Source organism: Thalassophryne amazonica, chromosome 13 (assembly GCF_902500255.1).
Source record: "Thalassophryne amazonica chromosome 13, fThaAma1.1, whole genome shotgun sequence".
Classification (NCBI taxonomy): Eukaryota; Metazoa; Chordata; class Actinopteri; order Batrachoidiformes; family Batrachoididae; genus Thalassophryne; species Thalassophryne amazonica.
Genome location: NC_047115.1, coordinates 15,323,678 through 15,349,691, shown reverse-complemented (window position 1 = coordinate 15,349,691; position 26,014 = coordinate 15,323,678). Strand labels below are relative to the sequence as shown.

Sequence of the window (26,014 nt, the reverse complement as noted above, 5' to 3'; positions counted from 1 at the left end):
CGATTGCATGTCAGAAGTCGGTATTTCCGGCGTCTGATCTAAATGTGTTCCAGCGCATCTACTCGGGGAAAAGGACACCAAGCTCTTTTCTGCAATATTTTTGTTCTCCATCTCGGGAGGGGGAACTGTCATGTGTTTGTGACACACTGGTGTAATGAGAGCGACACCAAAGTCCACAACTCAAGTCGGGACTCAGAGACATTTACTGCATAAATGTTACATACAAGTAAAAATGAACAAAAAGGCTATGATCGTGGGCTAAGGCTAAGATCCTGTCCTGAGTTTCTGACTTGGAATTCCAGCTGCACATTTCTGAGGCAGAGCTCGTTTCTATCAGAGTACAATCGCAAGCAGCGTTACACATGCCACACAAAGCTCACACAAGAGACATTCCAGGCCATTGATTTTACTGATAACAAAAGGGTTTCTTCATGCACGTTCACAGATTTTTGAGATGTTTATCACAAAACACCTGCCACATTTAAATGCAAACGATAACCAAAACTTGTTTTTTCACAATATGAACCTTTTAAGTCCCACCCCAGTGTGCAGGCTGCTGAAACAAGTCAACTTCAGCGACATTTCCGCTGCCCGCTTTGAGAAAAGTCTTGATTATGTTCTCATACATCTTCAACATATTGTTGATGGCACTTTTTTCCTAGAACTGAAACTGATAAATATACAAAAAAAAATGCACTCCTGTTACTGTGCAACAGAAAGGAGGTCAAAGGTCAATTCAGTGACATCAAAGGCTAGATGCTGGTGTCCAGGATCGACAAAAACCTTTAGGCTTCCTGATTGGCCGGTGGCTTGCTGGGCCTCTTTGAGGGCATTCAGGGTGGCGTACATGACTCTGGCGCGCTCGTCCTCTGAGGATGCGTCTGCCCACCGGTGACACGGCAGCGAGGCCGAGTGCAGCAGGAAGTACACCGACGACATGTAGACTTTGACAAACTCCTGTTTCATGTGAGATAAGTCACTCTGTACAGACACAGGGAGGAAGGAACCACACATCAGCACAGGTGGTCCATGTACTGTCAGCATCCTCTACAGGTTTACAGCGGTATTACACACACACACACACACACACACACACACACACACACACACACACACACACACACACACACACACACACACACACACACACACACACACACACACACAGCATCTGACCTTCTGCGCTCTGCTCATGTTGCTTTGAGCATCCAGCCAGGCATGCTGAAGAAAAAGAACATGCCAATTAATTATCATCTGAAATAACAGCATATAAAAACAATTTTAATTCAGCAGGTTTAAAAAAAGATATCAGTATATTTCATATCACTCGCGCCTATAGTTTCTTTATTTAAACCTGATTAAAAGTCACATTAAGAATCAAACTCTTAATTGCAAGTGAGACTTCACTAAGACGGCAGCAGCAGTGTAGCAGCAAGTTACATAAACCAGTGAAATCACAGTTAACAGTAAAAAGATAGATAAAAGGACATTAAAAATACAAAATTAAGTCAGAAATACGAATTAAAGCAGTCACAGAACAAAAGCTGAGTGTCTGACAAAGCATTTTTTAAACCCCCCCAGAGTTAATTTTTCATTAAGTTGCAAACTATCCAGGGCCCTCATTTACAAAACTGTGAGTAGAACCAAAATTCACACACACACGCAAAAACAATCTGTATTTCAACAGGTGCACGCCAGTACCACATCAGTACGTATCAACTGTTGGTAAATCCCACGTGTTCGAAACCTCCATGCTCGTGCACGCTCACGGTCATCTGCATTAAGAAACACCCTCAATTAATCATGTGTGGTAACAAAATATCTGCTTAAAAACCACATGGTACTTGTGTTTCTCACCATAATAACGGAACAAGAGAGTGAAGAAAATAAAATTTTGAGAAACAGAGATTGAAGTGCTTGTGTGTGGTCACAGCAGAGGGATGACACAACTGAATGCAGAGTGGCAACACTAGGGAGTGACGATGAGTACACAAGTCGTTTTGAATCCAACCATTTACAACGACCTTTCACTCATACCGCATGTCTCTAAACTTAGATATCATTTTAACAAGCTTTAAAAAGCTTGAACAACTTCACCACAACAACCAGCATAAACCTGTCCAATTAACAGAAAAAGTAGGCTTTTTTTTGTTTTTTGCAAAATTAGCGAGTCTGTTGCTATATTAGGGAGGAGATGGTCTAGTAGTGGTTAAGCATTGGGCTTCAGAAAAGGATCCTCAGTTCAAATCCCAGCCTGACCGGAAATCACTAATGGCCCTTGGGCAAGGTCCTTAATCCCCTAGTTGCTCCCGGTGTGTAGTGGGCGCCTTACATAGCAGCAGCCTCACATCAGGGTGAATGTGAAGCATTGATGTGTAAAGCGCTTTCAGCGTCTGATGCAGATGGAATAGCGCTATATAAATGCAGTCCATTTTATATTTAGCAAGTATTAAGACCTCTCTAGTGACTCTTGTTCAAAAAAAGTAGCTAGCCAAAAATCTAGCGACTTTTCTTGGTGCTACTGGATACTCTGACGTGAAAGCCCGTATTCTTACGCTTCTCAATAAACAGCAGGTGCCTCCATGGGACTGGGCCCCTCCCCTGTCCCAAAGCTCCTCCCTGGCCCCCTCCCCCCATTTTATCAACAGCATCCATTACAATTACAAGCACATGACAATCGTGTAAATTAGGTGATTATGTCATTTAGCAACTTCTAGATATTTTAGGACAGCCAATATCGCCTTGCCTTACTGAGGAGTTGGCAACGCTGCTCCCGTGACATCACTGCGCTGCAAAAATAACATGGGTCCATTTTTAGTATAAAACTGCAGGAAGGAAACTATTTGCTTCATGCCTGGTAGTGACAGATACAATTCACAGGTGTCCTTTCTACGTTTTGACACCAGCGAGGCTAAACATCTGTTTCTAACTCAACATGATTACTAACTGTCTAATTATTAATTGAGGAATAAAGAACACAAGTCGAGGCTGCGTGTGGTGACGACAGCAGTCCTTTCTATTTGCAGTTTCCCTGATGTACCACTAGATGGCGTGCATATACATGATCAGACCTATGGGTCTATTTACTCATATATGTCTAAGCATAATGTTGCGGTGCTGTCCAGTTGGGGTCCCGCCTTGGTTGGTTTTGTCTTCTGTTGCTATTTTTCACACTTTATTCCAGCTTTGTCTGAGTCATTTCCTCCTCTCTCATTCATCTATTTTCTATCTGCCCCAGTAGTCCTTTGTCATTTCCTTCTCAACAGTCGCTCTGATATCCATCTTGTCTATTTCACCTTTTTTCTTGTCAAGTATTCTCTGCAATTGCCCTCTATCACCTTTCAGTATTTAGCACTCTCTGCCTCCCTCTGGTGATCCTTTATGTATTCACAGGTCTTAGTCTCTGTCTTTCCTTTACCTCCATCTAGTGCTCGTTTTGTCCTACACATAATTAGACTATCACTTACACCTTGGTTGGACTTCACCTGTATCTGATGAGAGAGGCTATTTAAAGTGACTGGTTTACCTTCAGGGCAGGTCCATTGTCTCTGTTTGGTTGGCTGTGTAGGCATGATAGGTTTGTACTTTGTAGCCTGAGCGCCTCCTGGGATCATGTTTGGAGCATGAGTAAAAGTTGGTTTTGCACCTTGGAGTTTAATTCACACTTTAACAAGAAAGACTTTGTTGGAATCTTGTTTGAATGAGAAGAAATACTTTTGGTTCAACCCCATTTTGAATAAGAAGACTGGTGTCTGAACTTTATTTTGTATACAAGAAATACTACTGGTTGAATTTGAGGTTTCATTTGGAAATACCACTCCAAGCAGCAAAGACTTCCTTGGCTTTGCCTAATCTGTTTGGTACTCACCCTTTTTACGAAGAGACGTTTCAGTGCATTCCCCTTTACAGGAAGGAGTCCTCTATTGATATCACATTTTCAGAAGAAGATCATTTTCAGTTTTTCGCTGCCACCTGTTATCTGTGTTTTGACTCATCTTCTAGGAAGAAAGGACATTCTTCCTTTCACCCAGTCTCTGTTGAATGTCATCTGTGGTGTAGGAAAGGAGTCCCCAGGGTCTGATGAGCATTCCTCCGTGGCCCTCACCAGGATTTGAAAGAGGACTCCAACTCCGAGTTTTGTTGCCACGTTTTGTCTTTGCCTAATTTCATTATCGCTAATAAAACTGTGCTTTAATGCCACTCTCATTGCCTCGGCTGTCCTGCATCTAGGGGTTCCCCTCGTCCCTTGGTTCACCTCCTCCCGACCGTAACACGAGTTGATGAATTCCACACTTTGTGTAGAAATGTTCACACTCATGGTTTAATTCTTGATTTTATTTTGTCCTTGTATATTGTCCTTGTGTGGCTGTTTTTAGTTTTTACTGGAAAGCACTTTGGGTCATCTTTTGGGCTGTGTAAAGAGCTATACGAATAAAAGTTGACTGAAGTGAGGGCCCTGAAGTTTATTCCTGCGGTGGGACCAACGTACAGAAACGCTTTCCTGCCAGCTGTCAAGGAAGACCAACCGCCTCAGGGCACACAAGTCCCTCTGATGTTGTTAATTCATTAATTAGGAATGTGTGACCATAATGTGGAACATACAGACCCGAAGAGCATCCATCAAGTCTGGTTGGTCCAACAACACCGGGAGGGTAGAAAGCACAGGACTGCATATCAGATCTGACAGACAGAGCAAAAAGCAGCACTTCAGGAATAGTTGCCAACTCCTTACACAATAATTAAGTTTGTGTACATACCTGTAAACACAGGTATCTTTGGATAGGAGGATAAAATCAACAGGTGGGTGTTACCTGCATTCTGCATCGTCGGCCTATCCATCAGCAGTGTGTCAGCGAGCAGCTGTCTGTGCAGAGCCAGCAAGCGGATGCAGCTCCTGCAGTGCAGCAGAGTGTCTGGAAGGAGACTAACAGATTCCACACTGGTCACAACATGTACACTGTAATGAGCACTGCAGTTCAGCCAATGCTAGTCAACTGAGTGGTCAATCAATGCAAAAATAACAGTAAAGCACTTTTTAACACTGTTTCCGAAAACTTGAAGAAATATTGTACAAGTCAAACAACAAGAAACTACTTTTAAAAGCTATTATGTGTTGTTGTTTGATTTTTGGCAGCTCCCATCTGAGCAGAGTCGCCACAGTGGATCCAGTACATATCCACATTAGGATTTGGCACAAGTTTTACACCGAATGCCCTTTTAAAACTATTATATGTCATATATATCAATAAAAATGCCACATTCAAGCCTCTGGATGTGACCATCTTTTCTTAAGGTTTAAAGTGGTTTTAAAACTGTTCTGCACTGACAAGACTGTTTTAAATGGTTTCAAATGTTTTCATTTGAATACTAACAAACTTAATTAAACCCATTAAAATCGTATTTTGCACAGCTGTAAACCAACACAAAATGTCTTAAAACTGGTTTAATTTGACTAAATTGGAATGAATGAAAAGCATCAGAGGACTGATACATATGCTGTGTCCTCTGCACATTGAGTTGTTTACATTATGAATCCTTTTTTGCCAGCAGTACACACAGTGAGCTTCGGCAGCCAGTCTGCTCCCTATAAGCCTGATCCTATCAAGTGTCAGAAGTTAAGATGAGTGGGTCCTGGTTAGTACTTGGATGGTGGACCTCTTATGAAGACCAGGGGCTGTGTCTGTTTCTCCAGGTGAAACTGGAGTTGCAACAATAAGGGCATCCGATGTAAAATTTGTGCCAAATCCCAATGTGGGTCTGTGCTGTGGTGACACTGATCAAGCAAGAGCAGCCAGAAGACAAACAGTAACATGCAGTGAGCTTCAAGGAACCACAACATAGTGAAGTAAGGTGTTTGTTTTTTGGGGTTTTTTTTGCTATATAGTACATGTCATCTTTGTGACTTCATCATGAAGTCCCCAACTCTCAGTGATGTCACTGTTGTGAGACTTAAATGTTAACCAGTGACCGAAGTACAGGACAGAGTATCTTTGGGATGCAATCTCTCCAGAGGATCCTTGAGTACTACTCAAATGAGCACTTACTTGGTGAGACTTGGATGTGATGCATGACTTGCATCATGAGGGAGTGTCAGCTATGTGCATTTTGGCCATGTGTTGCTCTTCTCTGAGTATGATCCAGTACACAGTTCTCAGTGCTGAGGACCCCAGCAACAGGAAAAGCCCACAGTGATGTCCACGGATCAGGTGGCTGCAGCAGACTGATGACATCTTTCTAGAAGTTGGGTTGGTTTGGTTGTCAACTGGGGCGGTTGCCAACTAGGATCCAGGGCTATTCCATGGCTGCAGGAAGCAGTGATACCTGCCCATGCTCCCAGACTTGATCTGACCTTCTGGAGTGCTTGAATTTGGCTGGGTGTACTCTGGTTTAAACGGCCTAAAATTTAACATAAACTATCATATTTTCTGGAGTATCAGTCATGTTTTTTTTTTTCTTTTAACTGGTTTGGGAGGCCCTGCAATATAACCAAAAACTCATGTTTGTTATTAGCAATAGTAATGATATTGACTATTTATATCGAACTTTCCCAACAATCAAACCACAAAACAAAATAAAAACTCCAATAATTGTTGGGGAAAGTGAGGAACACGGACCCACAACAGGGGGCGCAAATGAACGGACAATGAAGAAAGTCAAATAACAAGGTTTTACTGTTGTGAACACGCACAACAAACACAACAGATCACAATTGTGAAATAAACCAATTCCAACGGTGTCGTGTGGGCAGGCTCGACGATAGGAGACGTCCGTCTGAGTCGAACCGGAACCACCCGATTTCCTCTGCCACCGAACCCCGGGAATACTGGAGCCGCCAAGTCCCGAACTCCCAGGTGGCCACTGCCTCCGCTCGTCGGATCCGGTACTGCTGGCGAGGAACAGAAACAGTCAGATGTGGGTGCGGCTGCACCCAGTAACACGTAGGGTGGAAACACCACCTCCACCTCTCGTCAGGAAAATACTGATAAGTGCAGGAATGTGAGTACTTATCCAAAACAAGTCCAACACAGTCTCCAGCTGTAATATTCACTATCTGTACACAAGCAACAAGGGATTACTGTCAAGAAGACAACACAACTGGCTGAGTACGTTACCTTCCTAGTAGAACGATATCTCTGCAATGAGATGGAGATGCCGTCCAGCTGATATACCCCTCAGCTGATGGATGTCAGCTGTTTCAGTTGATAAGTGACGGCTGTCACCTGGGCTGCTCCTGTAAGGCGGCAGCGCCCTCTGGTGCCTGGAACCCGCACTCCAGGCGGGGCGCCCTCTGGTGGTGGTGGGCCAGCAGTATCTCCTCTTCAGCGGCCCACACAACAGGACCCCCCCCTCAACGGGCGCCTCCTGGCACCCGACCGGGCTTGTCCGGGTGGCGGCGGTAGAAGTCGGCCAGGAGGGCCGGGTCCAGGATGAAGCTCCTCTTCACCCAGGAGCGTTCTTCGGGGCCGTACCCCTCCCAGTCCACCAGGTATTGAAAGCCCCGGCCCATCCGTCGGACATCCCAGAAGCCGGCGCACAGTCCAAGCCGGCTCGCATCGTGATCGGGCAGGAGGTGGCGCCGGACCGGGAGCACCATGAGGGGCGAAGTGTGATATGGTTTGAGTCTTGACACAGGTAAACATCAGGATGGATCCGCAGTTGAGGCTGGAATCCGAAGCCTCACTGCGGCGGGATTGATGATTTGGAGGATCTTGAACGGTCCTATGTATTCGGTCCTTCAGTTCGGGGAGGCCACTTGTAGTGGAATGTCCTTGGTGGACAGCCACACTTCCTGCCGGGCGATACGTAGGTGCCTGGGTCCGCCGCCGGTCTGCATGGGTCTTAGCCCTCGTCCGGGCCCTCAACACAGCGAACGGGCGGCACGCCACACCCGACGGCCACTTCGCAGGTGGCCTGGACCGAGGGCACACCGACCTCTCCCTCAATCACCGGAAACAATGGGGGCTGATACCCCAAACATACCTCAAAAGGGGAGAGGCCGGTGGCTGACGACACTTGACTGTTGTGGGCGTACTCGATCCAGGCCAGATGAGTACTCCAGGCCGCCGGGTGCGCAGCTGTCACACAACGTAGTGTCTGCTCCATCTCTTGATTGGCCCGTTCTTCTTGCCCGTTGGTTTGGGGGTGATACCCGGACGAGAGACTGACCGTGGCCCCCAGTTCCCGGCAAAAACTCCTCCAGACATGCGAGGAGAACTGGGGGCCGCGATCGGAGACGATGTCTGATGGTATTCCATGCAGCCGGACGACGTGGTGGACCAGGAGGTCCGCTGTCTCCTGGGCCGTTGGGAGCTTCGGGAGGGCCACGAAGTGGGCCACCTTGGAGAATCGGTCCACTATCGTGAGGATGACGGTGTTTCCCTGGGACGGCGGGAGGCCCGTGACAAAATCCAGGCCGATGTGAGACCAGGGGCGATGAGGTACGGGCAGCGGCTGTAGCAATCCCGAGGACTTGCGGTGGTCGGCTTTGCCCCTGGCGCAGGTGGTACAGGCCTGGATATAGTCCCGGACGTCGGTCTCCAGGGATGCCCACCAGAAGCGCTGCCGGACGACTGCCACGGTTCTTCGCACTCCAGGATGACAGCAGAGCTTAGAACCGTGACAGAAGTCCAGGACCGCAGCCCTGGCTTCTGGTGGGACGTAGAGCCTGTTCTTCGGCCCGGTTCCGGGGTCCGGGCTTCATGCCAGGGCCTCCCAGACGGTCTTCTCCACGTCCCAGGTGAGGGTGGCCACGATAGTGGACTCCGGGATGATGGGATCCGGGGGATCCGACGGCTCCGTTTTGACTTCGTCTTCATGTACCCGGGACAAGGCTTCCGATCTCTGGTTTTTGGTCCCGGGACGGTAGGTGATCCGGAAGTCAAAACGTCCGAAGAACAGTGACCAGCGGGCTTGCCTGGGATTCAGCCGCTTGGCGGTCCTGATATACTCCAGGTTCCGGTGGTCAGTGAAAACCGTGAATGGCACGGACGTTCCCTCCAACAGATGTCTCCACTCTTCAAGAGCCTCTTTCACCGCAAGGAGTTCTCGATTGCCGACGTCATAGTTCCGTTCGGCCGGGGTCAACCTGCGGGAAAAATAGGCACACGGGTGAAGGACCTTATCGGTCTTCCCACTCTGGGACAGCACGGCTCCTATCCCTGAGTCCGAGGCGTCCACTTCAACCACTAACTGGCGACTAGGATCGGGCTGCACCAGAACGGGTGCAGACGAGAACCGGCGTTTCAACTCCTTGAACGCGGCATCGCAACGATCCGACCAGGTGAAGGGAACTTTTGGCGAGGTCAGGGCTGTCAGGGGGCTAACTACCTGACTGTAGCCCTCAATGAACCTCCTATAGAAATTAGCGAAGCCGAGGAACTGTTGCAGCTTCCTACGGCTTGTGGGTTGGGGCCAGTCTCTCACCGCCGCAACCTTGGCTGGATCGGGAGCGACGGAGTTGGAGGAGATGATGAACCCCAGGAAGGACAGAGACGTGCGGTGGAACTCACACTTCTCGCCCTTCACAAACAGCCAGTTCTCCAACAACCGCTGTAGGACCTGACGTACATGTCGGACATGGGTCTCAGGATCCGGAGAAAAGATGAGTATGTCGTCAAGATATACGAAGACGAATCGGTGCAGGAAGTCCCGCAAGACATCATTAACCAATGCTTGGAACGTCGCGGGAGCATTTGTAAGACCGAACGGCATGACCAGGTACTCAAAATGACCTAACGGGGTGTTAAATGCCGTCTTCCACTCGTCTCCCTTCCGGATCCGAACCAGGTGATACGCATTCCTAAGATCGAGCTTGGTGAATATCTTAGCTCCATGCAGGGGCGTGAACACCGAATCCAACAAGGGTAAGGGCTATCGGTTACGAACTGTGATTTCATTCAGCCCCCTGTAATCGATGCATGGACGTAATCCGCCATCCTTTTTCCCCACAAAAAAGAAACCCGCACCCATCGGGGAGGTGGAATTCCGGATCAACCCGGCGGCCAAAGAGTCCCGGATGTAGGTCTCCATTGATTCGCGTTCAGGTCGTGAGAGGTTGTACAGCCTGCTGGACGGGAACTCAACACCTGGAACCAAATCAATGGCACAATCATACGGGCGGTGCGGGGGAAGGGTGAGCGCCAGATCCTTGCTAAACACCTCCGCAAGGTCATGGTACTGCACCGGAACCGACCCTAGATTGGGCGGGGCTCTGACCTCCTCCCTGGCCTGGGAACCGGGAGGAACCGAGGAACCTAAACATACCCGATGGCAGGTCTCGCTCCACTGAACCACTACCCCGGACGGCCAATCGATCCGGGGATTGTGTTTCAACATCCAAGGGAATCCTAAAATCACACGGGAGGTGGCCGGAGTCACAAAAAACTCGATCTCCTCCCAGTGATTCCCCGACACCACCAGTAACTCTGGTGGTGTCTTGTGAGTAATTGGAGGGAGTAGGGAGCCATCTAGCGCTCGTACCTGCACAGGCGAGGTAAGCGCCACCAGAGGGAACCCTATCTCCCTGGCCCATTTGCTGTCTAGCAAATTCCCTTCAGAGCCCGTGTCCACCAGTGCTGGGGCCTTCAGGGTTGAATCCTCATACAGGATGGTAACTGGGAGTCGTGTGGCGATGTGGGTGTGTCCCACGTGAATGTCTCGGCCCACCCCTAGCTCAGTTTCTAGGGGCGGGTGTTGGTGTTTTAACCGCTCAGGGCAGTCTCTTAATTGATGCTCAATCGAGCCACAAACAAAACACGCCCCGTGGGCCAGCCTCCTTTGTGTAACCGGTGCCCTAAATGTTGCCCTACTCGTGTCCATAGCTTCGTCAGCAGGGGGGGCTGTAACCGCACGGAGCGCAGGGGCCGTGGAGCGTGGGGAGGGCGGAACGCGGTCGGAACTGGAAGGGAGAGGGACGACGCGTGCTCGGCCACGCCCTTCGTCTCGTTCCCGACGGCGCTCTTCTAACCGATTGTCTAATCGTATGACAAGATCGATGAGCCCATCTAAATCCCGCGGTTCGTCCTTAGCCACCAGGTGCTCCTTGAGGACCAACGACAGTCCGTTTACAAAGGCGGCGCGGAGGGCAGTGCTATTCCAGCCGGACCTCGCAGCCGCGATGCGGAAGTCGACTGCATAGGCAGCTGCGCTCCGGCGCCCCTGTCTCATTGACAGCAGCACGGCTGAAGCAGTCTCTCCTCTATTTGGGTGATCGAACACTGTTCTGAACTCCCTCACAAACCCATCATATGTCTGAAGGAGCCGTGAATTTTGCTCCCAGAGCGCTGTAGCCCAAGCGCGTGCCTCACCACAAAGCAGATTTATCACATAAGCTATTTTGCTAGCGTCAGTCGCGTACATGACGGGACGCTGTGCGAAGACGAGCGAACACTGCATAAGAAAATCCGCGCACGTCTCCACACAGCCTCCGTACGGCTCTGGGGGGCTTATGTATGCTTCAGGGGAAGGTGGGAGGGGTCGTTGAACGACCAGTGGAACGTCGCTGTTACGCACAGGGTCGACGGGAGGGAGAGCCGCAGCGGTGCCCGGAGGGCACGCTTCCACCTGTGCGGCGAGAGCCTCCACCCTGCGGTTCAGGAGGACGTTCTGCTCGGTCATCAAATCCAACCGAGTCGTGAATGCGGTGAGGATTCGCTGCAACTCACCGATCACCCCTCCTGCGGACGCCTGTGCGCCCTGTTCTTCCATTGGCCGTTCAACAGCCGGTTGATGCCCCTCGGGATCCATGACGCTGGCCGAGATATCCTGTTGGGGAAAGTGAGGAACACGGACCCACAACAGGGGGCGCAAATGAACGGACAATGAAGAAAGTCAAATAACAAGGCTTTACTGTTGTGAACACGCACAACAAACACAACAGATCACAATTGTGAAATAAACCAATTCCAACGGTGTCGTGTAGGCAGGCTCGACGATAGGAGACGTCCGTCTGAGTCGAACCGGAACCACCCGATTTCGTCTGCCACCGAACCCCGGGAATACTGGAGCCGCCAAGTCCCGAACTCCCAGGTGGCCACTGCCTCCGCTCGTCGGATCCGGTACTGCTGGCAAGGAACAGAAACAGTCAGATGTGGGTGCGGCTGCACCCAGTAACACGTAGGGTGGAAACACCACCTCCACCTCTCGTCAGGAAAATACTGGTAAGTGCAGGAATGTGAGTACTTATCCAAAACAAGTCCAACACAGTCTCCAGCTGTAATATTCACTATCTGTACACAAGTAACAAGGGATTACTGTCAAGAAGACAACACAATTGGCTGAGTACGTTACCTTCCTAGTAGAACGATATCTCGCAATGAGATGGAGATGCCGTCCAGCTGATATACCCCTCAGCTGATGGATGTCAGCTGTTTCAGTTGATAAGTGACGGCTGTCACCTGGGCTGCTCCTGTAAGGCGGCAGCGCCCTCTGGTGCCTGGAGCCCGCACTCCAGGCGGGGCGCCCTCTGGTGGTGGTGGGCCAGCAGTACCTCCTCTTCAGCGGCCCACACAACAATAATAAAAGAAAAAATGCCAGTAATAACAACAATGCACAAAAAACAAAATTAAAGAGCTCATAACACAGAAAAAGGTGCAACTTATAGTTCGGTGCAACTTATACTCTGGAAAATGTGGTATTTTTGACTGGTTGTGTAACAAACAAATAATAAAAGAAAGAAAGAAAGAAAGAAAAACTGGGCCGTTGTTTTGGTGAAACCATGTGATGTTCCAGTTGAAAGCAACTTCTTTGATTCCCAGAAATGATGATGCTTCTTTTGACTACTAGATTCTGATGGTTTTTACAGTGAACATGTATCAATATTGATTTAAATTTTAATCAACAGTTCTTGATAATAAAATAATCACTAATCCTAGTGGATATGCGCACACACACAATGAAGAGTATCATTTCGGTTTGGTGAGCTCCTGACATCTCTTGTCTGAGATCAGACACTTGACTGGACATGTGCACGTTTTTGTCTGTGTGATTCTCCCACCTGAGCTGCATTCTGGTCTGACTGCTGGCTGACTTCAACTTGACCATCAGTCTAGGCTGCCGTCTGGCCTGAAGCATCTGCTTGAAAACACTAGCTGGGGGTGCTAGAAAGGACAAGTGATGAACAGGTTGAAAGTAACCACACAATGTCTTCAGTCTTATTTCCACAAATCCTGGAAAATGTCAAGAGTTTGAAGCCTTTGAGTTTAAGTCCGGTTTTGTGTGCTGTGTTCCTAATCAGACTGTAAACTTAATGTGTGTGTAGAAACATTCTGACTAGACTCAGTTTGGTGGTGAGTGATGAACTTTGTCTTCTTACATCCTTTCGTGGCTGAAGCCTCCACTGTCACGTCTTTTTCATATGGTGTGCCCCCATTCACGGGTAACTCATATAGCCTACACACAAAGCAAATTATTAATTACAGAATTTTAAAAATTACATTAAAAAATATGTCTGTATGGTACACTTTTGGTAAACATTTCTGCTGCTTTGAAGGTCCCAATGAGCACAGTGGCCTCCATCCTCCATAAATGGAAGAAGTTCAGATCCACCAGGACTCTTCCTACAGCTGGCCTCCTGTCTAAACCGAGTGACTGGGGAGAAGGGCCTCAGTCAGGGAGGTGACCAAGAACCTGATGGTCACTCTGTCAGAGCTCCAGCATTCCTCTGTGGAGAGAAGAGAACCTTCCAGAAGGACAACCATCTCTGCTGCAATCCACCAATCAGACCTGTATGGTAGAGTGACCAGACGGATGCCATTCCTTTGTAAAAGGCACATGGCAGCCCACTCAGAGTTTGTCAAAAGGCACCTGAAGGACTCTCAGACCATGAGAAACAAAATTCTCTGGTCTGATGAAACAAAGATTGAACTCTTTGGCGTGAATGTCAGGTGTCATGTTTGGAGGAAACCAGGCAACATCCCTACAGTGAAGCATAGTGGTGACAGCAACATTCTGTGGGGATGTTTTTCAGCAGCAGGAACTGGGAGACTAGTCAGGATTGAGGGAAAGATGAATGCATCAATGTATAGAGACATCCTGGATGAAAACCTGCTCCAGAGCGCTCCTGACCTCAGATTGGGGTGACAGTTCAACTTTCAGCAGGACAATGACCCTAAACACACGAGATATCACAGGAGTAACTTGAGGACAACTCCCAGACTTGACTTGTTCTTCTACTGTTTGTGTATGTACAGTATGTATTCTGTTTGTACTCAGCTGGCTGTTTGATTGTGTACATTTAAAACTGCACAAACAAATTGCATTATTACTGTAAGTGCGTGTGTGTCTACCTGTTTGGAAGTGGATTACCAGTGTCATCAGTCAGTTTGAGGAATGTCCACCCACAGCTCAGGTCTCCTCTCTCACCTGTAGACTAAACCACAGAGACAAAGACACACACACAACTTATCAAACACACTCATGGGTGCAAGCAACTGAAAATCTTTTGACTGAACATTTTCTGAGAGTGGACGGCTAAGCACTGAAGGCCCAAAGTCCCCTGGGGTCTGGAGGCATGCCTCGTCTAGGAAATGTTGAAAAGATGGTGCAATTTGGTGCATTCTGAGAGCACTTTGGTCAGTTTTTCTTGGTTTAAGACACAGTGGTATTTAACTCTTCATGTACAGTGGTATTTCCACAAATGGACTGTCTGCATTGACTGACTTTAATTCTGCTTTCATTGTTTTCATTCTACATTTAGCAAATTCTAAGTGTGTCTTATAAAACAAATCACTAATTTCATCCTTTGTAGTAAATAATACACTTAAAGACATAACTATTGCCAATGAAAAGTCTTTTGCCACGTGTAAGTCATTTAAAACTGATGCAATAGTTAAAAAATTTAATTAAAAAAAGACCATCACCAGATCAATACCACATACTGCCAAATACCACCACCAGACCAGTTGGATTCTAAAACTGTTGTGAAATGCCATCACCAGAATGCAGTGCATTCAAATGCCACCAGCTGGAATATAAATAATAAAAATCATAACCAGTGAATATACCTGCTCAGTGCTTTAAATTTACCTCAAAATATATCTTGTCATTTTTGAATGGTTTATCTATTAAAGTGTAAACCTGAAGGAAATCAATCATAAGGCCTGAAAGTTTCTGTATGAAGTATTTCAGCCATAAGGTCAAGTGAGAGGGGGAAGTGTTGGCTTTTTTAAATACAGTACTTGAAAGAGACTAGACTCATCAAGAGGATTTAGTACTGCTATAACAGACTGATGCAGTAGGTGGCAGCAATGCAACAATAAGGATGCCGACTGCCATTATACGCCACAGAGGAAGACAGGAGTACGCTTGATTTTGACAGACATCCATATACAAACAGAGGTCTTGCGCTCATGCACACTGCTTTGTTAGACAAATTTAGCTTTTCTTTTAATTGGGTGAAACGTGGGATGGGGTATACCCCGTACAGGCCCCCAGTCTGTCACAGGGATGACACATACAGACAAAATCATTCAAAGTGCCATCTGGTTAAAAGAAACAGCGCCTTTAGATTTAGAAGTGTTTATGTCTTCCTAATGTTTAGAAAATATATGAGAAAAAATGCCAAACAGATTTATACAGAAATAAACTGTTTGGGAGTATTTTCTGCCATCTTGGATTATTTTAATTGAGCAAGCAACTCGCTGACAACACACTGACGTTTTACCTGCACTGGCAGTCGCCGTGTTGCTTCAATCAGCATTTGCACAAAATACACTTCTCGTCAATTTTGGGCCTGGCTAGGTGGCGGCATTGCAACTGCTGTCTCTTGTCGCCACAAAACGCCCACTCTGATTGAAAATGAATGGAAGGGCGTGGCTTTGCCTTTGTCGCTTGTAGCTAATGTGACTGTTGAGTTATTCTCATCAACATCACGCATCACATGCATGTATTTATCCTCACATTTCGCATAAAGGTGACACCAAGTTCAAAGAGGATACCAAGGTCAGGAGAGGAAGAGTTACAGCGGAGAAAACAATCTCCATCTAGGAGGACGGGGAGGATACCCGTCATCTGAAACACATGCACACACACAATTTTAAACTTTGCTACTTACATCTTGATTCACAAAATTAAGTTTAACGCTTTGGATATAATGCAAAGTTCAGAATGTTGTAAACACAAAGTCTCGGCTGCACGTCGATTCGTACCCTTGGAGAGAAGCTCCAGGTTTTAGGGGTCCTGGGGTTGTAAGTTGCCCTCACCGTGTGAATGTTGCTCAGCACCTGGAACACAAACAAGCATCATACATCTGGGATATGATAAGTGATTAAGGGCGGTCTCCCAGTGCAGATTTTTGGCCACAATTTACTTCCTGATTTCAAAATTGAGTAAATCAGCCCCATTTTATTTATTTATTTTTTAAATAATTGGTAAAATTCATATTACTTCCTATTTTCTATCCACTTACTGTATATACGAGTACAACTATTGGTGAATATACCAGATTATTATATGGCTGTGACGCTACGCACGCTCTGATTGGCTGATTACCGGTCAGATATTTTCCCATATCCGGACCAGTTTCCATGACAATCGGTCCACAACACGTATTGTCATTACAAACCAGGAAGCTGAAAACACGATTAGAAAAATGAAGTCTGACATGAACATACTCCATAAAGATCTAAACATCATCTGAAAAAAAAACAAAAAAAAAACACACAGATTGAAAGTTTACCAGCTAACGACCGGACCATCTGTCAGCAAGTTCTTTATGGAGGTGAAGCGAACAAGTCGGACTATGAGCCGTAATAGCCATATAATGCTCGGTCGGCTTGCTCGGTCTGTATGGGGATATCAAACCTACGTGTTTTTCACACAGACCTCACTAACGCTCAGTCCGTACTGACACCACATCAGTCTGATATTTCCCCGTACAGACCTCACAGTCTATTAATAATCCTTTAGTACATGAGACTCCCATTAGACGAATGTTGAAAATGGTTCTTCCCTGTTTGTCCCCCACTTTTCCAAATACCCGTCTCTGCTGACATCTCAAACGGTCTTCTGTTGAGGAGCATGACACACTTTTCAAACGTTTCCTGTTGTGGAGGAGGTTCAGAAGGAGGCTTCTACTCAGAGAACGGAAGGTATTAATTACAGTGAATTTTACCCGCTCATCCAGTTTCCCCTACTTTTAGACAAATTACCCTGACTCCGCACCACTCCAGTCAAACTATTCATTCATTTGTGGATCACAATTTATCTCGATGGCATGAATTTTTTTAAACATGTTTAAAATTTTTCTGATTGCTCACAGTGATCTAATCCACTTTTACCTACAAATTACAGTCTCAGATTTGGCATGTGTTTTGTTTTTGCCAACATGCAGACAACTGGGTATCAAAAATTGAAAATGGGAGACTACCGTAGAGAAAAATTTTGATGAAATTGCAGATTTCAAAGGCTCTAATTTTGTGCTAAATATGACATGTCAGCAATACAATAACTTGCCATAAATAAATTAACAGACAGACAGATGCAAAATTTTCTTCACAATGCAAGTACAAAGATGAAATATCACCATTGGTGGATTGTGAACTAATTTTGGATGTTAACTTTAAGGAACTACCTTTCTTATTACCTTTATTGAATTGTTCCACACTAAAGAAATATTAACAGCAAGATACAAGATAAAAAATTTCCGTCTCAAACAAAATTTTGTCACCTGTGTTCCATCAAATGCACAGAGGCGAACGTGTCTGCTCAGGACCTGAATTCCAACCCCGGGAGTAGGAATCATCCTGCAATTCCACAGAGAGAAACAGACTGTAGTCCTGACCTGCCGTGCACGCACCTAAAGACCAGGACAGACATTGGACAAAACAGATCTCTGGTTTGGATACTGTAAGTCCTCAGAGATAATCTAAAACCATCATATTTACTTTGTCATGTACCAGATGGAGCGAACTGTGAAGCACGCTGGAACGACATGTTGAGATTTAGTGCTGTATTAAATAAACTAAAATTAATAAAAATGCATAAGCAGAGAGACTGTCTCACCTTGCCCGTGTCTGGCTCCAGGAAGAGGTCTCTGAAGGAGAGCTGTGACTGGCTGAGCTGAGGCTGAATATAATAACTTCCTCTGTATGTCACACCTACAAAAAGACAGGAGTGGCTCTGATTTTAGCTTTAACATATACTGATAGAAATAATCACTTAGTGACTGTCAGCATCAGGAACAGCCACTGACTGAATATATGAGGAACAACGGAGGTGTTTACGGTATTCCTCCTAATAACAGCAGCACTCAGTTAGAGAAGACATAGTAAAAATTCTAAAAGGATTACTGAAACATTGATGCATCTTCTTCTACACTGAATTCCTCCCATTATAAATTCATAACATGGCTACAAAATGGCAAGGAAGAAGATATCCTTTTATTAGTCTTTGAAACTATACAGATTACACATTTATCCAACTAAATTAGAACAAACAGGGAGCATAAAGAATACCAGAAAGACTTTACACTAACCACAGCCTCAATAATTTGTGAATGTACACCTTCCTGACAGTTACTAAAAAAATGAACATGGGCACTTTCACATTAAAGGGTACAACATAGCAAAAAATGGATATCCATAGTCAAACTGTGACTGCTAGATTAATTCATTTATTTCAGTAATATTAGTGTCTTGTGCATCAGGCCCACACTGTGAATAGTAAATAAGTCCCTTTGGCTGCTCCCTTGTTTGCACTCTGGGTCGCCACAGCAAATCCAAGGTGGATCTGCATGTTGAATTGGCACAGGTTTTACGCCAGATGCCCTTCCTGACGCAACTCTACTTCACATGGAGAAATGTGGCAGGGGTCGGATTTGAACCGGGAACCTTCTGCACTGAAACCAAGCGCACTAACCGCTTGGCCACCACCCCTGCAGGCCCACACTGTGAATAATCATGCCAATTATCTAAGGTCTACCATGATTTGGTAAAACGTTATGGTTGGAAAATCCTGTTTTGTGGGTAAATTTGTGCCTCAAAAAAATAAGTGTAAACTTCAAGGTGCATTGTCATTTATTTAATACTGGCAGAGATTTTTTTTTTTTTTTCAACTAATGTACTCTTTAGTGCCCTTGCAATCTTGGAAATGTCATTAAAAAATGTTTCCTCCAATACAGGGCTCCAAAAAAACAAAGATTTTTTAAAAAGCACACCAAATTTAATCCGTTTTACGGTTACCATCCAAACTTCCTGACCTTCATTTGAAAGAGTTACAATTAGATACAACATTGCAAGTGTTGTGCATATTGTAAAACCTGACTTCTGTTTATTAAAAGGTTTGTCCCTTCAAGACAACAAATTCAGAATTTTCAGGGCCAGTGTCAGAAGGGCTTTTGAAGAGATGAATGAATCCATGGGCATATAGCAATTGCTGCTTTGGCAGGGATTTGTTTCTACAATAACATATTTTCGAAATGGGACATTTTATTTTTGACCCCCTACTGTTGAGTAGTCTTTAAAGTGAAAGTGTTCATATATAAATGGAGTATTTATTCCAATTATTTTGCATTTAGCATTGGACTGACTTAAAATAAAATATAATATGTAAAATATTCATATTTTGTCAAAGTCCGTTAAATTAGAAAAGTCACATTCGACAAAATGTGGGTTGTACATAAGGTAAGTTTCCAAGGTCAGGTTTACAAATTCATAGTAAAAATCAGCAATAATGTGTAAGTCCAAGACATGAAGAGAGTGCACGAGAAGACAATCGACTGAAATAAGAATAAGGAACATTGAAGTTCTAAAATTGTAAATTAATTCTAAGGCATTTGTACACGCAAACACGCTTTTTAACAATTTCTATCTCTGCGACAGGTAATCATCACACAAAAATAAAAAATACAAACAACACCGACATTCCAAATGAAAAAGTATGTGTTTCTCTCCAGTTGTGTTCATGCATGTGTTATTGTTATTATCTACTTAAGACCTTCTTCCACCAGTAGTTTTGCGAGCGTAGACGGTCTAAACCCTGAAGGGATGGCCCCCATTGCAGACAGAACATCAGTGGCATCAATCTGGCACACAGACACACAGTGAAAGACAAAGAGAAAAATTCACCTTTCACACCAGCAACTTTAATGCTTGTTCAAAGTAAAAATAAAATACTCATCACTGTTCCAGTGAAATGTTTACCTCAGTCACAGCCTTCCTGACAGTAGACCAGTTTGAGTGCAAGACACTGCTGTCAAAGAGCAGAGATAACAGCAATGATGTTAGTATTTGACATTTTCACCATAAAAATAATGGTGAAAATAAAATAAGGGCTTTTTGTTAATTTTTTTTATTTTATCCACATAAAGGTCTGACTTTGGTTCTACTTTTGTTGCATGACACTAAAAATGCTGTTTCACTCACTGGTTCCTTTGAAGTGCACAAACCCAAGAATAATCAAAGAGACAACACTGAACCAAGAACACTGAAAACAAAATGCACTAAAACCAACAAGCCACCCATTTTCTACCACTTACTGAGACATCAGTGTCAATAATGTGGCTTAGATTGATCTCCCCAGCCACATTATTCAATCACAAAATACTCCCAGAACAACATGGAGTATATAAAACCCTCAACGTGTCCCACGATAGAGCCTCCTTTTTCACATAAGATGCATGCAAAGGTCATGTCAAGTCACAGGACCTCCAAACTAGTAAAACTACAACTTGTACGTACTCCAGAAAATAGGTTAAGTCTGTAATGGGGGTGTTTCTGACTGTACTTGACTTCTGTGTGACTTTCCTTATAAGAGTCATACCAATCAATCACAAATATTCTGCTGATCAATGTATGCCTTAGATCATCCATTTAGTACAAAAAAAAGATGTATCCACTGGCCTTCAAGCCAAATTACTCCAAAATGTAATCACCTCTAGATAGCTATCCAAGTAATATTCCCAACAGGTTTAAAGGAAAACTGTCCAATAGTTTCTCCAGTTATTTTATTCACAGGCACACAGACACACATGCCAGTGAAAACACTACCCTGCTGTTGCAGTTTTGCCAATACGAGGGGCAATTAGGAGCTTCACCTTACAACTCAGCACATCATTTCAAAGTTATAGTCCAAAGCAACACCCATAAGAGCTATTACTGATGCTGCATCAGTCTTTGTATCCACTTCAGATGCTGTACCAACCTCATTCAGAAACAGACCCAGAGAAGTTTCAATTTTACTCTGCACAGTACCATGGCCTCACACCTGGAGGTGCAGATCTACATCTCAGTTACTTCACGCACAGCTGGAGGCGAACTGGAGGATCAGCACCTCAATATTTGATAGAGTAAACAAAATGCAATCAGGCTGCATTTAAAAACATTAAGGGAGAGAAAAAAAACCTCTGCATCACTTGATCATCAGTCAGTTCTTCACCATCTGGCTCTTCCTCTGACTCATCCTCACTTCCTTCATCATCATTTTCATCCACCTCATCGTTATCACCGTCATCTTCATCACTGACCATGTAGCCGACCTGAAGAATGAATGGACTATGTTTTTGTCAAGTGATTTACCCACTCCAACCCCCCCAGCATCAGTAACATGACTGAGACCTTTCTACATGTGCTAACACAAGAAGATTTATCATGATACGCCAGACATCTCTCTGCATAACAGGTCAAAACTGTTGTTTAGACATTTCTTTCTACAGTTAAACTGTTGAATACTTCAGTGTTATCTGAATGTTGTGTACCTTCAGGAATATGTGTTTGGAACCACTCCAGCTGTTTGCCGTTAGGCATCCCTCTGCTAGTCCACCATCCATCGGGCGTTTCCCTGATATCCTCAATACCTTGTCCCCTCTGGGGGGAAGAGAGGACAGACAAAAGAAACAAGTCAATACTGCTTATATTCCCATTACCTGATCATCACCAAAGTTTCAGAATCTGCCTTACTGTTGCATTTTCTTCTACTTGCAGCACTGTGGGCACACTATTAAGACACCAAAACCATTGCATTTATTTATAGAGTGCTAAATCTTAACATCATCTTAAAGTGCTATACATAAGCAAAATCTACTAGATATTGTCCATCACATGAGCAAGCACATTGGCAGTAGTGTTGAGGGAAATCTCCCTCTGCATTATAGATTATAGGAGGAAACCTCAAGCCAACCAAACTCAGTGGGGAGACCATCATTATGACCGTACCAACAAGACGGCACAAAAAGACAACAGAGGACTGTCAGAACGTGCAGTGACAGAACTGCTGCAGCTAAGCAACCATGTACAATCCAGTGTCTACAACACATAGCTGAAAAGACAAAGCTCCCATGCAAGGTGCTCACTAAACACCAGGAGCAACTGGGGATTAAGGACCGTGTCTAAGGGCCCTTAGTGATTTCTGGTTCAAACCCCAGTCAGGCTGGGGTTTGAACCGAAACATACTCATAAACTCAATGTCAATGACCTGCGATAAGAGCCAGCATCAGTGCTGCAGCAAAGCAAGTTTTAAAAACATATTTCCCCTCTCCTTTGCTGCAAATACACAACAAATCTGTTTCTGATGCATGCCACATGTGATGTACCCCTCTTCCTGACCAATTAGGAAGTGATTTCCACATAAACTCGCAAGTTTTTCTCCTCATCATGTCCGTTTCCCTCCTCGTAACAGAGACAGTACAGTGAAGAGTTATGAGAGAATTACATTATTCATTACATCATATTATTGAACCCTTCATGCTTCATGCTCGGTATGTGGCTTGCACTTCACACTTGCCTTTATTTACATGTTCATTAAAAATCCTCAGAAGAACCCCGGAATGCAGTATAATCTCATTAACACGTGATGTAACATGAGTTCATTCTGCACCTATTCCCAAATTCTTTCAGTATTGATGGTCATTATGATCACCACATTGGATCTGTAGAGTCATGTTAAGTCACTTCAAAACACTGGAAGCTTAATCAGAAAATTTGATTCCTCCAGTGAGGTTGATCTATCCTCCTGAAATCCACCAAAACAAGCAAATCCTAACTCTGTGAATTCTCTAATTTTCTGTCACACCACCCAACAGCCAACTAACGCTTAACATGCTAACACCAAGAGCACTATATTCAGGATTTAAATTACAACAATAACAATTCAGGTTTTGCAAAGCAAAGAGGAGAAACAGTTCTTTTTCCTTCTTCTTTTCAAAATATGACACTATGTTGACTACCTTCTGTCCTGTGTGGCAGGGAACATGAAAAAGGTTCCAGCACTGGATATGTGGCTCTCTGAAAGGTCAGTTATTTTCACAATGAACATTTTTAAATGATAAATAACTGCATCAGGGATTCTCTTAAAGAGGCATAACTACAGAGTAGTTAAAGGATGTAGAAGCAGAGGAGGACAACTTCGTCTGCAATGAAGAACTGGGTTTGATTTCCATCTCTGAAGCAATAAAGATCTTCACCTGAACAGACAGATCTCCTTTCTCTTCTCCCGTGAAGTCACCGAGGACTGTGTAGTGGCGCTGTTGCGACTGAGAGGGTGACTTCACAGCTCGCTTGTCATCTTCATTATTTCCATTACTGTCATCATCTCCATCTGCTTCCTCCTCCTCCTCTTCATCATCATCATCATCATCATCATCCTGACCATCTTCTTTTGAGGCTACACTGTGGACCAAATTGGACTATCTTTAAAACATGAACATGATTTTTAAGACCTGAATAATCTGGATGTCACAATGAAGACAGTGGACTTCATGCTGATTTGATATTTCTGTGAGTTTTGCTTGAGTAAATTTCATGGAGAAATCCAGATACCACAGCAGAGAAAAGTAGAATAATAAGATTAAGAGACTATAGTTGTGTTTTTTGCAGCAAATACCCAGGTCACTGACTTTGCTGAAGTACTGGGTCCTGGAGGTGAAAGCTGCAGAGAGAGTGCTTCCAAACTCTCCATGATCCTCTGCAGTCGTCTCTCCTCCTCCTGCTTTCTCTGATCATAATTCCCCACTGGAGCCAGCTCATCAGCCTAGCACCAAAAACAACAGGACATTACAGAACAGTGTAATTTTCAAATACACCTTGCACTGCATATTAGATGTGGTGTATCGATTTCTTATAGGAGATGACTGTTTGCCAAAGTCATCTTATATATATATATATATATATAGCCTGGCTTCAGTAAGTAAGTGCTTTGTGATTGTTGCAGTTGAGTTTTACAGACTATTTGCTGTTGCAGTTGAGTTTTTCAGACTATTTGCTGCAATAACGGTGAAAATATTCAGGACAACATTCAAACATTTTTAATTTCAAGACAACATTAAATACTCTTGGAACTAAATAAACTTGGAAGTTTCAACATTAAAAACTTGTTCAGCTACTGTATGCAGTAAGTAGTTCCTCAGCACAGTTACTGGATTATAACTACAGATGCATTAATGTGCTAATTTTTCATTTTATTGTTACAACTGGCAAATGGGAAGTTAATTTTAATTAATTTATATATTTCTATATATCCGTTTTTCATTTGCACCTTAACCCTAATCTATCTGGTGTGACAGTAAAATTGGAAAGTGTATTTTAGGACGATACACACAAACTATTATTTAATAAACATAATTGAAGAAACTGTGGCTGTAATCATCTTAATTTTGGATGAGTTGATGGGCAATCAGGTCTAATTCAATCTTGGAGTTTACTTGTCCACTGATCTGCTTGTTATGCTACCTTAACATCCTGGGTTAAGTGACTTGAATGTGATTTCCCCAATTTGCATAAATGTGACACAATTCTTATCGATGATGAATAATATAAGCATGGCATATGAGCTTCTTCTCCTTTTCACATTATAATTTGGGCCACCTGAACTGCATTCACATTAATGCCTGGTGTGGCATCAAGCTGAATATTTTACATGCATGTGACACAGATCTGATATTTATCACAGCTTTACTGACAGTACTAACCTTGCTAAGTTTGTTCAGTGTGTTCAGTGTCTTCTGTGCTGACATCTGCAGTTCTTGACATCTGTTTAAATTGGACACATTTAGACTAATACCAAACTCCAAAGCTACAAACAGAACAAAGAAATGCAAATACATTTTCAATGTTAACTGATTAGACCTCACCTCCGAAAGACCTCTTCAGTAGGTCCATATTACTCTGCACATCCGTCAATAGACTGTCCCAACTAGGTTAAAAGACATCAAGACAAGAAACAGAAAACCACTGGTCACTAAATCCTCGATTCAATATTGAAATATTCAATCAAATGATATTACTGCATTTTTATAACACTATTTTGAGTCTTTTCAAAGGCAAATGTACAGATCACCCTGTTAGCTCTGTATGAAAAGAACAGGTTCAAGCTTGTAACATATAAAACAAAAACTAATGTCTTTAGTGCCCAGTAATGACTTGTTCGTAGGATCAATTATGGACCGTTTCAAACAAGGGTTTGTGAAAAACGTAGCAGTACGAACCTACCTTATAATTTTGATTTAGCAAACTATGCTAATTATATCTGTTAAAGCTAAATATCTGTTAAAATTGCAGTAGTTATCTGTCAAACACCTTCGCACACATCTGTACAAACCGTCTTTTATGTCGTCTGTTTCTCTCTGGACAAGCTGCAATGGTCCTTTTGGTTTACGTATCATTTATAATCAATTTTAACGGACATAATCCGTGATGATCTCAGTTAGCTATTAGCTAGCTAACGCTAGAGTGCCTTTGCTGACGCTAATCAAAGCACTGTTTGGTCGCTATGCAACCCCCCCCCCCCCTTCGTCTTCTTCTTAGCTTCTTCTTCTTCTCATCTTCTTTCGCTTAAAAAAACAAGTTGTATTACCGCCACCTGCTGGGCTGAGCCAAACAACTAAAAATAGGGAGGAAAATCATTTGCGCTCTCTGGAATTCCACTTAATTTCTCCACTTTGCTGCCTCAAACTATTTACTTTGTTCTGTCGATTTACATCATTTATTATTTTTTTTTATCCACCCACGAGCATTCATATTATCATGTCATCAGAGTATTAAAGGAGTCAGCAAATGTTATTCTAACTTGGATAAATTCAGTGGTC

The 26,014-nt window shown here is 44.1% G+C and overlaps 1 protein-coding gene across 1 annotated transcript; it reads right to left on the bottom strand.

The window, feature by feature from the left end:
- Positions 1–390: 390 nt before the first annotated feature.
- On the bottom strand, positions 391–25,670 carry nphp1 (nephronophthisis 1). The gene is given in 21 exon segments (XM_034185456.1): positions 391–981; positions 1,177–1,221; positions 4,607–4,680; positions 4,812–4,924; positions 12,995–13,097; positions 13,313–13,389; positions 14,286–14,368; positions 15,898–16,008; positions 16,146–16,220; positions 17,666–17,794; positions 18,001–18,095; positions 19,933–20,020; positions 20,139–20,184; positions 21,339–21,472; positions 21,666–21,800; positions 23,396–23,600; positions 23,828–23,961; positions 24,899–24,959; positions 25,061–25,088; positions 25,091–25,122; positions 25,506–25,670. Coding segments are annotated over 21 exon segments (2,133 nt in total). The 5' UTR covers positions 25,592–25,670; the 3' UTR covers positions 391–702.
- Positions 25,671–26,014: the final 344 nt, after the last annotated feature.